At 34.1% G+C, this 15,365-nt stretch overlaps 1 protein-coding gene across 18 annotated transcripts in view; it reads right to left on the bottom strand.

The window, feature by feature from the left end:
- Positions 1-15,365, bottom strand: part of ADGRL3 (adhesion G protein-coupled receptor L3) — a 572,691-nt gene that overhangs the window by 78,813 nt on the left and 478,513 nt on the right. For all 18 annotated transcript variants that reach the window (XM_068975496.1, XM_068975495.1, XM_068975497.1 and 15 more), the window contains 2 exons: positions 9,037-9,103; positions 7,738-7,829 (listed from right to left, as the gene is read on the bottom strand). In XM_068975496.1, coding sequence (XP_068831597.1) covers positions 7,738-7,829; positions 9,037-9,103 — 159 coding nt within the window. The remainder of the gene's footprint in view (positions 1-7,737; positions 7,830-9,036; positions 9,104-15,365) is intronic.

Raw genomic sequence — 15,365 nt, 5'->3', positions numbered from 1 at the left:
AACTATAGCCTTTTTATTATTACTTATTTTGGATTTATTCTGCTGTTGCGTGTATAATTACTACAGAAATGCTGGTTTCATGAAACAATTCTGATTACCAAGCTTTCCCCAAGTCTGACTGCACATTTCATACAGGATACAAAAGAAATCTGAGTTTAGCCAACATATAAAGAATACAGGAGCTACTAACTTTTAAGTTTTCTCATAAAGAATAATTTTCCCCCCTTAGGTAGTCTTTTAGGCTTTTTCATCCTTAGGCTGTAATTGATTGTCCTAATCTTGACATAAACCTGATCATTTTGGGAAAAAGTAAAAGAATTATTTAATGCCTAACAGTGAGCCTGTGACTGTCATCCTTCAAACTGTTTTTTTTTTTTCTCTCAGTGTCAGCTCCCAGAAAATGAAATATGCCAAACACAGTGATGTAAAAAACACCTGGTTCTAGAAAGATCTCATGGGGATCTGAATGCATTTTAAAGAGAATGCCTGAAGACAGAGACTAACACTTCTAATATTTCACAAAACTTAAAACTACAGCCTAAAATGCATGATACAGTGAGGCTGGCAAGAAGACTGGCCAAATGCACAGCTTTGTGAACTGGTGGCTAAAGTTAATTTTCCATAGAAGTGATTGTTATATGTTTGTAGTTGAAATTAAGTTAATCAGTAAAGGACTAACTAAAACCTGAGGAAAGTCTTAACCTATTTGAAGTAAATCTAGTGGTGTCATAAAAATACACAGAACTCCAAACAGTGCTGTTTAGATTGTATTACTCTTCAAGTATACCTCGATCATTTATGATAACTTTGTGGAACATTTTCAGTGATGTTTAACCACAGACCAAGGAAATGGAGGGAAGGTGGGGAAAATGAGATACTGAAAGATATTCTTTTCAGAATATTCTTAAAAATTATTTTATTACAGTAAATAAAGTAAATCAATTACTGGTTCTCTTTTAAGAACTAAAGTGTTCACAGTGTGTGTGGATGTTGACAATTATATTTGATTAAAAAGTTTTGGAAAAACACATCTCAGTAAAGTGTGTTGGCCGAGGAATTTTTTTTACAAGAGGTGACAGTTTCTAAACACATCTCTAAATGCTTAAAATAATTAGAAATCTACGGCATTTTCATTTAAATATAGTAATTTGGGTGGTGGAAGGTAAACAATGAATAAAACTAGCTGCATAGAGACACAAGTTTTTCTTTTTTTTTTTAAGTCTTCATGGACTATATAAACTATACTGAGCTTCCTTTATAAAAGCCCAAAACAATATTTCAGCCTTTTAATTCACAGCTATTATTTTTCACTTCATGGTTCACAACTTTGCCATGGTGAGGGGGCTTGAGTAACTCAATGAAGCTATGAGTTATGCTGTGCAGGGCCGCTCAAGACAGACAGGTCACAGTGAAGAGTTCTGACAAAACATGGTCCCCTGGAGGATAGAATGGCAAATAGCTCCAGTATTCTTGCCTAGAGAACCCCAGGGACAGTATGAATAGGCAAAAAGTTATGACATTGGAAGATGAGCCCCCAGGATGGAAGGTGCCCAACATGCTACTGGTGAAGAGCAGAGGAAAATTACTAATAGCTCCAGAAAGAATGAAGTTGCTGGCCAAAGCAGAAATGATATTCAGTTGCGGATGTGTCTGGTGGTGAAAGTAAAACCTGATATTGTAAAGAACAATATTGCATAGGAACCTGGAAATCAACCCTGAGTATTCCCTGGAAGGACTGATGCTGAAGCTCCAATACTTTGGCCAACTGATGCAGAGCTGACTCATCGGAAAAGACTCTGATGCTGGGAAAGGTTGAAGGCAAAAGGCAAAGAGGGCAGCAAGGATTGAGATGTTTAGATAGCATCATTGACTCAATGGACATAAGTTTGAGCAAACTCAAACTTCTGTCAAGGATAGGCAAGCCTGGCATGCTGCAGTCCATGGGGTTACAAAGAGTCAGATATGAATTAGTGACTGAACAAGAAGTTAATATTTTAAGAAGAATGAGAAAGTACTATACATATTTTCCTCAAAACTCATCCAGAAGGCATTGAAGTGGGTGAATATATTTATTACACATAATTCAGAACTAGGTTTCCAGTTTTCATAAAAGATCAAACTCTTTTTAAGATACTGTATTGACTTCAGTATAAAAATGATACCACTTTAAAAAGCAAGGAATATATATATAATTTCATCTTAATATATTAATATAAAGAAGAAAAATCAGAGTATTGAAAGTTTTTGTGATATTGTTAAATTTTTCATGATTGCATCATTCTGCTTTTCCACTTTCAGTTTTTAAGAATCTATCACACTTAACTCCATGAAGTACTAATGTAGTACTAGCAAAGGTAAATGACTTATTTCTACAAATATCTAGAAATACAGTACAAAGCAAAAATTACCTCGTTAAGGAATAAGTAAGTTACTATGGATACCGGTAAGGCAAAACATTTTTCTATTCATCCCTGAAGCTACTCAGAAGCCTTCTTAGTTTTCTTTATGTGTGGCAGATGTCCAAGTTCACTGAGACACTTCTTTTCCCCCCTAATTTAAAACTAACTACAGAACTTTCTACTTATTAATCAAATGAACATTTCACTCCTGGAGCCAATTCTTTCATAATAGGATAACTTTTGCCTTAAAAGAAGAAAAAAAAAAAGAGAGAGAATCATATCAGGCCAGTTCTACATGAGAAACAAAGCCAGTCAAATTCTAATGCGATTTTGATAGGAGAATGAGCAAATTTCATTAAGGAAAACACTAAGAACGAAAGGCAGAAATGTATTTCCACATAGACTGGTTAAAAATAATCAAACCATCCTATACAAACACTAAATTATGTGTTGTATTCTTCATATATATGATAGTTTTAATTATAACAAAACTCAATAAAGCAGAATCAATTATTCCTAATTCTGAGGAGATACTAAGACTTTAGAGCCATGATGTAACTTGTGAGATCATATAACCAATTCAAATTGAAATTGTGTATAACGTGAGTTGTTGCTTCTCTTCAGCACTATACCTTCCCTTAGGAATCAGAGTACAGGGAGGAAGGAAGGAAAGTGAGAACTGTTTTTTTAAACTATCTGACATTGTGTTTCCCAATTCATCACTCATGCAAAACCATAATGAAGGGGAGATACCAGAAATTGGAAAACAGGACTAGGTCAAGATAAGAAGTCTGGATGCAGAAGATATCTGTCCCTGGAAAAGGGCAAAGGGACAGATATAGAAAAGGGAAATCTAGCAGATTCTTTTTCTCTCCATATGGGCACCAATTTTCTCTCTTTGCCCTAAAAATTCCCATTATTTATTTTTATTATTCAAAGTCAATGTGATGCTGTTAAATAGTTTTTTCAACAATACAAGTAGTTGATAACTATAGAAATGATTAATTTTTATTTCTAAGGTAAATGTCACAAGTGCTATAAATGTTCCTCAAAAATTAAAGTTATATATGTCATAACACTTCAGCAATACTATAAATTACTTTTGTGCTGATAACAATTCATTAATTGCTTTATTATATTTATATATATATTTTAAAAATTAGGCTAGATTTTCCTTATGTCTGAAATTCAACATGAAAATTCAAGTGACTGGAGTTATTTTTTTCCTCCAAATATAATTACCTATTTTGATGAAAAGAAGACAAAGGACAAGTAAGAAAAGAGCAAACAGAAATGTAGTTTTAAGTATTTTTTTGGTTATATCTGAGATGTGGCATACCTCTACCTCCATAATTATGTTAACTATAGCAATTTAATATATTATTATTTTTTCACAGAGTATATCATTAATATAGTCATGATCAAATCAAATGAATACCATATACTAACATCAAAATGTATTTATTTACTTATTTTTTTATAAGTCAAACACTAATTTATCCACTTATAATAAGAATTAACTGTCAAGTAGGCTGGAATACTTCATGTCAGCTGGTTAGCAAATATTCTCCCCATAACAAAAACAACAACAAAGTATCAATAATATGATGACTAGGAAGGAAATTTAAATTAAAATATAACTAGTTTTTAAATTGGAGTAGTATCAGTCATGCAGTGTTAGGGAAAAGAAAGTCTGTAGAGAAATAGCAGACCTGAAGGAAAAGTGAGTGCATCTAGAATGGCCAGAGGGGCACACAGCTTAGAATGAAGCTGTAGAAAGAAAGGGGCAACTAGATTAGGAGGGCTTAGTGGGCCATGGTAGGAAGTTTGGACTTCGGTGTTAGAGTAACAGGAAACTGCTGATGAGTTTTACTCAAGAGAGGTCCATGATCAGATTTGAACTTTTTAAGAGATCGTTCTAGCTAATGAAGGCAAGGGCAAGAATCAATGTGGGGAAAATAGAAGACCACTGAAGCAGCTTTGCAGAAGTTCACTGTGGCATAAAAGGAAGTGGTGGTAGTGAATATGGGAAGAAGCAACAAATTTTGGATAAAGAAGATATTTCTTCTCTGTGAAAGAACATACATAATAAAAGGAACACATATTTAATAAATGAATGAATGAACAGTTTTAGAAAGACACTGTCTGGCAAAAGGCCTTATATGGTGAGCTTATTTTCTCAGCAAACTGTGTAAGGTGGTGGATCTTATTCATTACTTTATAAAACAAAACATAATAAGAAAACATACATTTTTATGCCCTCTCTCCATACTAAAAAAGATTTTCCAAATAAATCATCTATGCCTTTAAAATAAATACCCTCATATCACCCATACCACTTAAAAATTTATATTATACAGATCCTTATTTTTACTAAAAACAGAAAGGATGCCAGATTTTGTGTTTTGCTTTTTCTTAAATTCTCTTTTTTTCCTTTTAATTATGCCCTGGTGATTTTTTTTACAAGCACCTATTAAATAGTTAACATATTTTGAATGAAATAAAATGTTCCTCAAATTCTATAAAGTTCTAAGAAATATTTTCTTGAGACTTCTTTCTTAATTTTCTCTCTCCCACATGTCTTCATTACCTGTAGATGACCATTTTTCTTACTTTGTAGAGGAGAATAGACAGAAAGTCCTCAATTTACTATTCCACTCTGGTTCTACCACATATGTACATCACACCTATTAACTATTTTATCCATTCTGAGTAGAAAAGAATTCCCCTAGCTGGTTTATGGTATCTCAGTACAAAAGTTTCTCATGAAATCGAATGAAGTGGAATTACCATCCCACTATTCTGGATCTCATTCCCCTCAGTTCCTTGAATCATGATTATAGCACATATTCCCTTTCCTCTCTTTCTAACCACTTTTAAAACTGGTTCTTTCCTATCAGCATATCCATATGCATATCTTTCCATCTTAAAACTACCCTCTATATTCTTTATAACAGCTACCTTATTTATCTCCTTGTACTTTATTAACTTTTCCTTAAAAACCATCATCATTACATCATTACATTCCTGATAACATTACTCTGCTCATTGTGGCTCAGACGGTAAAGCGTTTGTCTACAATGCGGGAGATCCGGGTTCAATCCCTGGGTTGGGAAGATCCCCTGGAGAAGGAAATGGCAATCCACTCCAGTGCTATTGCCTGGAAAATCCCAGGACAGAGGAGCCTGGTAGGCTACAGTCCATGAGGTCGCAAAAAGTCGGACACGACTGAGCGACTTCACTTCACTTCACTTCATGCTTCATATATTATACCCATTTTAAAGAAGAGAGAAAGGCTCAAATTTGCCAAAGGCTGTAAACTATAAAGGAATTTATATAGAATTCAAATCAAGACAGCATCATTTAAGGCTTTATTTTCCTTTATAATTTAAAATTTGATGCCATCTATACTATTACATGTAATTATTGCTTTTGTGTTCTTGTTTTTCTAATTAGTAATATCACAGAGATTCAACTCATATTACCTAAAGAAATACATATGAATAATGAGAAAGCAAATATATTTTTTTAAATATGTGACTGTACTAAGTTCAAGATATTTCTAAAATTTTTAATTTGGTAAAAGCTGTCACATAAATATCAAGTGTTATTCACTTATTTCTGATAGTACTTTAAAATGTAACAAAATTATAATAAAATATTAAATGCATTTTTATATTACATAAAGATATATATAAAGATATAATTTATACGAAAGTGAGTACAAATATGCTAAGATAAAGAAGTTATATTTTATGTGCCTATATAGTTAATCTAAATTCAATACCATTAGGAACAGAGAGTCCAAGGAACTATAATGACATTTTAGAAGGGCAGTCTAGTTGTACATAATTCAAAAGTGCAATGACTCAACTAAGTAATATTAAACTACAAAAGGCTACTCACAGTAGATAAGTTCTAGTTTGCTCCATTATATTTTTATTTTTTCTAACCCTTTAGCTACTTTTTCAACTGTTATAGACAGAAGATCCCTTAAGCCAAACTAAGCACTTAATTTCAATGCACTTTTTTCACTACAGTCTTTAATGCATTACTTTATTCTGAAAACACATTGAGGGCTTACTATGGGCAAGGAACTATGTCAGGTGCTAAATATAAGTAGATGAGAAATGGGTGTCAGAGCTGCAATCTGAGGTACTTCAAGGAGAATGTCAGTAGCACATGAAAGTGTAGGCAACCTCATTAAACCTCTGAAAGTACATTCATGTAAATAAAAACATTTAACCAGTTTACACATAGCATAGGCAATCACATACAAAAGCTACTTAATACAGACTATATGTTAATGACTAAAGTACATCTCCACACTATTCTTTCTCAAATGTCACAGCCTTTAAGGGAATAAGACAAAGTTCTTGGTTATACTAAAGAACTTTTTTTTTCCAGAAAATGTAAATTGGATTTTTTGTGTGTATATATAAAAGAAGTACTACTAGAGAGGAAAGGAATGTGGATATTTTCTTATCTCTGCATGTTTCAGATTTTTTGAACATAAAAAAGCAGATTTTGGTTAAAGGATAAACCTTGAGAGTTAAAAAGATGATCGCATAGTGAGAGTCTTCTGGTGATATTTACTTCCCAAGAGATTTGTTAACATTTCAAAGAAAGTAAAATCTGAAACCTTACATTTGTATACCATAGGATTTTACATTAGGGAGATGTGAAGTTTCTCTTTCTCTCTCAGGAGGAAAGAAGGGCAGCAGTATAAGAATTCCTCTGTAAACACCCAGATTAATAATTTCTGGGTTCCTCCCCTGTAGTATAAACACCCTCCTTTGGTCCTTTGCAGGTGGCACCATCTTGCTCTCTTCCCACTGCTCTGAAGTAGGAGATGGAATGTTGAGCACTGGTGTGGCTACTGCTCTACGAAACAAGAGTCTGCCCAATATAGTAACTATATATTTGCTTCCTGGACAAAATAAATAAATGCATCTAATAAAAACTTGGTCTTCCCTGGTAGGTGAGTTGGTAAAGAATCTGACTGCAATGTAGGAAACCCAGGTTCAATCCCTGGGTTGGGGAGATCATGGGGTCACAGTCAGGCATGACTGAGAGACTAACACACTTTCAATAAAAACTTATCATTTTTTAAATTAGAATTTAGGAGAAAAAAAGTTTCTTTGAAGACAAAGCTTCACTATACTTATTTTCAGGCAGATCAAATCACCTAAGTAGTCAGGAAATGATCTTATTCAGCAAAGAAAACACATTGATCTTTATCATTTTGTCATAAAAATCTCAATACAATTAAAAGCTTGAATAGTTTAGTGTATCAAGGTAAGGTAGACTGAAGAAAAGCAAAAGAAAAGTTACTTACTTGATATTATCAAGACAGCCAGATTCAGGTTTCAGAATGGCAGTGTGATGAAACATTTTATATAAAGCAATCCCAAGGAAGATTACATTAAGCTGGAATGTAAAAGGTACTGTTATGTAGCATAACTGGAGTAGAAAAAAAAGAAGTAAGTCGATTTTCTATGACAGATGAGTTGTTCTGGGAAATTAGCTCTCATAAAATAATTGGATCACAGATAATCATCTAGTCTTTTTGTAAAGACAGCTTGGAAACTTGAGATACCAAAGGATTACAAAGCATTGATATGCCAAATGCAAATAGAAAATCAGCAGCAGTTAGAATGATGCTGTAGAAACTATAAAACAATTCAAAGTCAAGTATATGTTTATAAAAAAGACAATACCTATTCCAGGTTGATATTATATCCACTCTCCAAACATGGACCTTAACTTATTATTCAAATGCTGCATTACAAAACTAATATTCAAAATCATAATATTTGTGAGTAGCTAGATCAAAAGGGTTATAAAATGCTGGTTAAATTCTCATGCTACAACAAATTAGAATTAAAGTAGTGGGCACCCCCAATGACTTTGTTATATCACTGGACCAAGAAAGAGCATATGACTGGAAATAAAATAAAACAAACCACATGTTAAAATGCCCTTGTTACCTGCTTTGTTTATACTTCAGAACTTGGGGCAACCTTGTATTTTAAAATGATAAGCATATAAATAATGATACCAACAATAGTATCTAAATTAGGATAAACAATTCATATTTGAAAGATATTATGCATTTAAAAATAAAAAAAGAAAGCATGATTCCAGAATGTTTACCTAATTTACTTGTCATTCTCAAGTAAAATCCTTTTAAATTTTAAAGTTTTTGAAATTTATATAAAAACAGAATTGGAAGGAACAGGAAGGTTATTTATTTATTTTTTTGCCACATTTCCAATTTGATTCCATTCATAGTTCATATTATCCAAATGAAAAAGAAAATGTATTATTGTCAAACAAAGTCATCACTGTTTAAAACCTATACAACTAAACGGATTATGCTAGATCAGTTTCCTGAGGAGCTATAGTACTGCATAAACTTGTGCAAATGCATGTTTTCTGCTCCCGAGGGTTTTGATTAAGCATTTTACAATATAAAAGTAGAGTAATGAGTGTCTAATTGCTTGAGTTATTTAGGGTCAGATAAATACTTGCTTACCCCCAAATTAATCTATGTAAATTAAAGAGAGTTAGCACAGGGAGAGTGAAAGTTTTATTTCTTGACCTGGGAAACACATAGTTAATTAGGAGTTCTTACCATAATTATCAAGGTCGCTGGTCCTATAAAACTCCAAATGAAGTAGGTGTCAAGTCGGAGCCAACATCTGCAATGAAACACAGGGAGAGAAGGCATTCAAGGACTGGCTATGGGACATACATCAAGAGTGAGCGAGTGACAGAGAAGAATGTGAGCTGCAAAGCATTCCACTGGGAGACAGGAAATATTACATTGCTTGTTCATTTAAATGCTGAATTATGTGCCCAATTTCTGACAGCACTATTGATGGAATAAGATAATTACCCCTGGAGGAAGCAGGAATAAATGGCACTGGGCCTATTTGCTGGGGCCTTTTGTGTCTGTCACAGAAATCTTAAGAAAAAAAAAAAGAAAGAGCCATACATATAGCCATTAAGTCGAGTAGCTTTAAGCTATCCTTTTCTCTCCAATTATGGTGCTACATAACCTGCCTATCAGCTGTCAGGTAAAGTGACATTTTCCTGTCAAGAAGATCTGAGGAAATTCAGTACAAAGAAGAAATAAATTTGGTGTCAGAAGATTGAAGTTTAATTAGGTTGGGCAGCCAACCTTTGAGAGTTCTTGAGTCTTAAAAAGTGCATTGTTACTGCTAGTGCTTCTGAGGTTGCAAATGATCCTTAGCATCCCATGAAGTTGATTCATGACCCAAAAGTAAATTATTAATCATTTAATTTCAGTTACATTTAATACTCCCCCAATTCTTAAAGCCTTTGGGAAATTACATTTTCTTTCTTCAGGATGACAGGAAGACAAAATGGAAGTGACTAGTTATGAGAAAGATTAACGTAAATCTTGAATAAATTACATTTTATGTTAAAAATCATATCTTAAATTATTTGCCATTTGGATATATTTGAAGCATAATTTAAAAAAAAACAAACTGGAAAATAGTTCAGTGGTGTGCTAAGCGTTCTAAAACAGCATGCATGTTGTCTGAAGTATGTAAATATTTCTCATTATGTAACTACTCATTAAATCTCAACAATAATGGAAAACTAGAAAAGCTATGAAGAAATTTATATATGTCAATAGAGCAACAAATAAAAAAAATTTCTATTCATGTGATGAAATGTTATAAAGTAGTGAAGAGGGAGGGTTTTTATATGTCAGTAAAATAGATCACAGTAACAAAATTTAGTGAAAAACTAAAGTGACATATCTACATGAACTATAATATTCATATTTTTGACAGATATATATATATATGAATGCAATTTTTAAAATTAATTGGGAAAAATCACCAAACTCAGGTTAGTGATTGCCTCTTACATGAGTACAGAGAACTAGAAGTGCACAAAAGAGGCATTAGCTATATGCTTTGTTTTTAAAACTACTGAAAGCTACCTGCCAAAATACTAACAGTTTTATCATCTGAGCAATAGAGCCAATGAGGTTTACTATTTTTTTTTCTTTTTACTTTTAAGTAACTTAAAATTTTTTATAAAGGTTAAAAGTTAGATTTTTTAAGTAAAGAAATAACCAAATGCTCTGAAAAAACATGATTAGAAAACAAGAAAAGTTGGCTTTATTCTATAAAGTAAAATATTTGTGAAATAATTTACATTGGGATATATTTACAGTCCAATAAGAAACTGACTACAAGTTCATATTTTTACATAATTTCTTTTCATTCACGAAAAACATAACAATCATATTTGGAAAAGAATGTTAGAGAAGCAATGAATACTCAAACTACTAGCCATTAATTTGTTTGAGTACTTAGTAATCTTTTTGTTGTGCTGTTAACAAAGTTTGGCCATGGAAAAATAAAAGTGTGGTACTGGCAATAAGCAGAAACAAACCAGAGAACTCAATGGTTGAAATACGAACACTGTCTTCATTCTGACTGTAGGCTACTTTGTTACCTCTCTAATAATGAGTTCGTATGTGTTGCCAGGAGACCAAAGCAGAGGAAATATCCATGGGTCTTTCAGGGTTTTCAACAAGGATTATATTTTCCCACAAAGTAAGATTAATAAAGGACAAAGCGTGAACATTTTCCCAGATTAAAACATACATAAGCACACGTGCACACACACACACAGAGTCCAAGAAAGAATGTTGCTAAAAAGCCAGGCTCTTCTGTCCATAGGATTCTCCAGGCAAGAATACTAGAGATGGTTGCTATTTCCTTCTCCAAGGGGTCTTCCCAACCCAGGGACTGAACCCAGGTCTCCTGCATTACAGGAAGATACTTTACCATCTGAATTACCAGTGAAGCCCTCTGAAATTATAGCAGTATGATATTCTAACAGCACATTTAAGAATGACTGTTATTAGTATAGCCCCTGTCCATGTGTAGGTCAAACAAGTTTTTGAGAGTTAATCTGAGAACCAAAACAAATTCTCTGCAAATTGTTTTCAAAGGGAAATGTATTTTGAGAATTTCTGAAAACAGAAACTCTACAGGTTAAGTAGTTCTTATATGAGTAATTTTAATTACAATATTGCAGTGTATCTTGGATTAAGTAGGAAATTAAAAAAAAAACTTTACATAATCTCACCAAATGTGTTGTTAAAATAACATCATTAAATTTTATTCTTATAAAACTTTTATATTTTTTTGAAAAAAATGTCTCTACTTAGCAAATGCTTTGTTTGGAAATAGATATGCTTTTGGCATTTTTTTTTTAAGTCGCTTCAGTCATGTCCGACTCTGCGTGACCCCACAGACGGCAGCCCACCAGGCTCCCCTGTCCCTGAGATTCTTCAGGCAAGAACACTGTAGTGGGTTGCCATTTCCTTCTCCAATGCATAGTGATCTCTAAATGTAGAAGTGAAATTACTTTAGAAGTTTTCTTTGGGGAGGGGGGTAAAAAAATTCTTCAATATCTATTTGGTATAAGTGAAATTATTGTATAAGTGTTTTTTTTTTTTGAAAGAAAATTCTTCAATATCTATTCAGTACAATAGATTTAAATTCCTTGGAGAACTAAACAACGAATGAGGCAATATGAAAGACTTAACATGTGCCGAATAAATCATCCATCCCTAAGGGCTGCCTGGGCCTGACTATCTTCTGGAAGGCAACGTGGCAAAAATTCCTTTTCTAATTCAATTGCCATATGGCCATACCTGCTGTTTCTGGTTGCATGCTGGCTTTCTCAAAAGTTTCTGTATTTCCTCTCTTTCTCATTAACTATCTCAAAAGTTTGTGTGATTTGTGCCCTGAGTTTCCTATGCCAGTGTTGAAAGAACTCACCCTGGTTTTAAGGTAAGGGAGAATACAGACATCTCTCAGTATCCATGGGAATCGGTTCTAGGACCCCAAACCCTCAATTCACAGATGCTCAGGTCCCTTACAGCTGGTCCCCCATATTCACAGATGCTGAACCCATGGATCTGGAAGGCCAACTGTATTATGTGGGTGTTTTACATGCCTGGACACATACAATCCACCTCATAGTATTCCACAAGTCTAGACAATTCAATGCCACTTAGATATAATGTATAACCATTAATTAAGGGAAGACAAATGTTAAAGGAACAATTTATTGCACTAAACACAGTGACGTCTAGTTTGCAAATGACTGCATAGATCTGCCACTGAAAAATATGATTTATCTGAAAATATCCTTTATTCACTAAGCATCATTTAATTCGTGAAATTGTTAATTTTGTACTTAGTCACTCAATCATGTCCATCTCTTTGTGACCCCATGGACTGTAGCCAACCAGGCTCCTTCGTCCATGGGGATTCTCTAGGCAAGAATAGGGGCAAGGAGTGGGTTGCCATGCCTTCCTCCAGGGGATCTTCCCAACCCAGGGACTAAACCCAGGTCTCCTACATTGCAGACAGATTCTTTACCATCTGAGCCACCAGGAAGCCATTTTTGTTTAATTTTTAAGATAATACCAATTCTTTTCTAATGAACTTCTGTCGTTTACATATAATCTATACATTAGGTTTATAGCAGTACTATAACACAAAAGATAACCCGCTCTTGAAAGAGCAAATGTATTCTGATGACAAAACATGCTTATTTGACTCAAGTTTGGAAAACTTTGTAAGACCAGATATATCCTGTAATCAAAAGAACTTGTCACAAACCATAAACTTTGACTTTTCCTCCCATGTACCTATACAGAGATGTCATCAAATTTTTTTGTAGCAATTTAAAAAAATTATAAAATCAGCATATACTGCTAAATATTTGAAAAAGTCTTACTACATTAATTCAAGTTGATTGGTTTAATATGCTAAAGAAGTAATGCTAATTTACATGGCTAAATTATCATTCTCTTCTAGAATTGTCTTCTTCCAAAATATAAGAAACATTTGCAAATTAGATGATAATAAAGGTATTGATATCTGGATCTGCTGCTGCTGCTGCTAAGTCACTTCAGTCGTGTCTGACTCTGTGTGACCCCATAGACGGCAGCCCACCAGGCTCCCCCATCCCTGGGATTCTCCAGGCATGAAGACTGGAGTGGGTTGCCATTTCCTTCTCCAATACATGAAAGTGAAAAGTGAAAGTGAAGTTGCTCAGTCGTGTCCAACTCTTCACGACCCCATGGACTGCAGCCTACCAGGCTCCTCCGTCCATGGGATTTTGCAGGCAAGAGTACTGGAGTGGGGTGCCATCGCATCTGAATCAGTCTCACATAAAAATATCAATTACCAATCCAGCAAGTACTACCTTAAAGTTTACTCAGAGAAACAAATCAATTTCTCAAAACAAGACCAGAGAAAACCATACTTCTAAAGCTAATTCTCTTTTACTAAAATATTCCTCACTGTTTTTCTTTTACTCTTTGCAACCCCATGGACTATACAGTCCATGCACTTCTCCAGGCCAGAATACTGGAGTGGGTAGCTTTTCCCTTCTCCAGGGGATTTTCCTGACCCAGGAATCGAACAGAGTCTCCTGCATCGCAGGCAGATTCATTACCAACTGAGCTATGAGGGAAGCCCTTCTTTCACTAGAAAAATGGTACTGAAGAATTTATTTACAGGGCAACACTGAAGAGACAGACGTAGAGAATAGATTTATGGACACTGGGCAGGGGAGGGGAGGAGAGCGTGAGATGTAAGGAAAGAGGAACATGGAAACTTACATTACCATATGTAAAATAGATAGCCAACAGGAATTTGGGAATTTGCTTTATGGCTCAGGAAACTCAAACAGGGGCTTTAACAACCTAGAGGGGTGGGATGGGGAGGGAGATGGGAAGGAGTTCCAAAAGGGAGGGGATATATGTATACCTATGGCTGATTCATGTTGAGTTTAATAGAAAACAGCAACATTCTATAAAGCAATTATCCTTCAATAAAAAATAAAGTAATAAACACACACACACAGAGATGAATGATTCTGTGTTTAGAAAAATGGTAAAACCAATTGGCCAATATATATAAATGTTACCAAATACATATGACTTATAATGTGTTTAGATACCAGAAATACTACATTAGTGCATCCTTATTCAAAGTTACCATGTTTAATACAGTGCTGCTTAATTAAGAGGCCATGGTGCACTGTATTTTTTTGCCTGTTTATTCACTCTTATCAAAGTAGACATCTAACTATGAACCATTTTTTTTGAAGTAGTGTAAATTAACAATGGTATTTGCTTCATTTTCTGCACACTCTAAATCACAGGCAAAACTGTCCTTGATGAGTATTAAATGTAACCAGTAAACAATCTTCGCTACTGGTGGATCATGAACTTTACATGGTCTCATCACATCAGGTTGTTTATGAAAGTTTGTAAACTGCATATTTGTCTTTTCTCTGTAACACATGCAGATCTCTGTATATTTGTACTACATATATCTGGCAAGACTGAGAGAGAAAAGAAGAAATAAGGAGAATTGAGGGAAGAAAGGAGAGAAGAGGAAAAAGGACAGATATTTACTTAAAGCATAAATCTAGTTCTAAGCTTACTGAATAATACACCTGCTAAGGATTTTTTTAATGTAACTTATATCATAATACACTGTTCCCTCTAAACTTGAAATACTTTGTAAGCGCACAAACTGGAAAATAGATTGGCAGAGTGATGTAGGACTAGAATGTGACCCACTGGTACTCCAGCCTAGCATTTGTAGTTCAGCTCCACTTTTGCATCTGATACATCTCATACACCAAATATAGGTTATGTTGTCTTCATGTACCCAATATGCACTTATTTTTTAAAAATAAGTGTTTCATTATTTCTTCAGCAAAATACATCCTATAACTTTATGGTGGACTACAAAGGTAAGAGAAGTGCTATTATAATTTATTAACAGTAAATGTTGGAATAATCCCTATAGTCCCATGTTGCTTAAACTAACAGGAGGCAGTAGCATAAGAATTGCAATCATTACTTTTATAAATGGATGC

Source organism: Capricornis sumatraensis, chromosome 7 (assembly GCF_032405125.1).
Source record: "Capricornis sumatraensis isolate serow.1 chromosome 7, serow.2, whole genome shotgun sequence".
NCBI classification, from domain to species: domain Eukaryota; kingdom Metazoa; phylum Chordata; class Mammalia; order Artiodactyla; family Bovidae; genus Capricornis; species Capricornis sumatraensis.
This window is presented reverse-complemented; position numbering and strand designations above follow the sequence as displayed.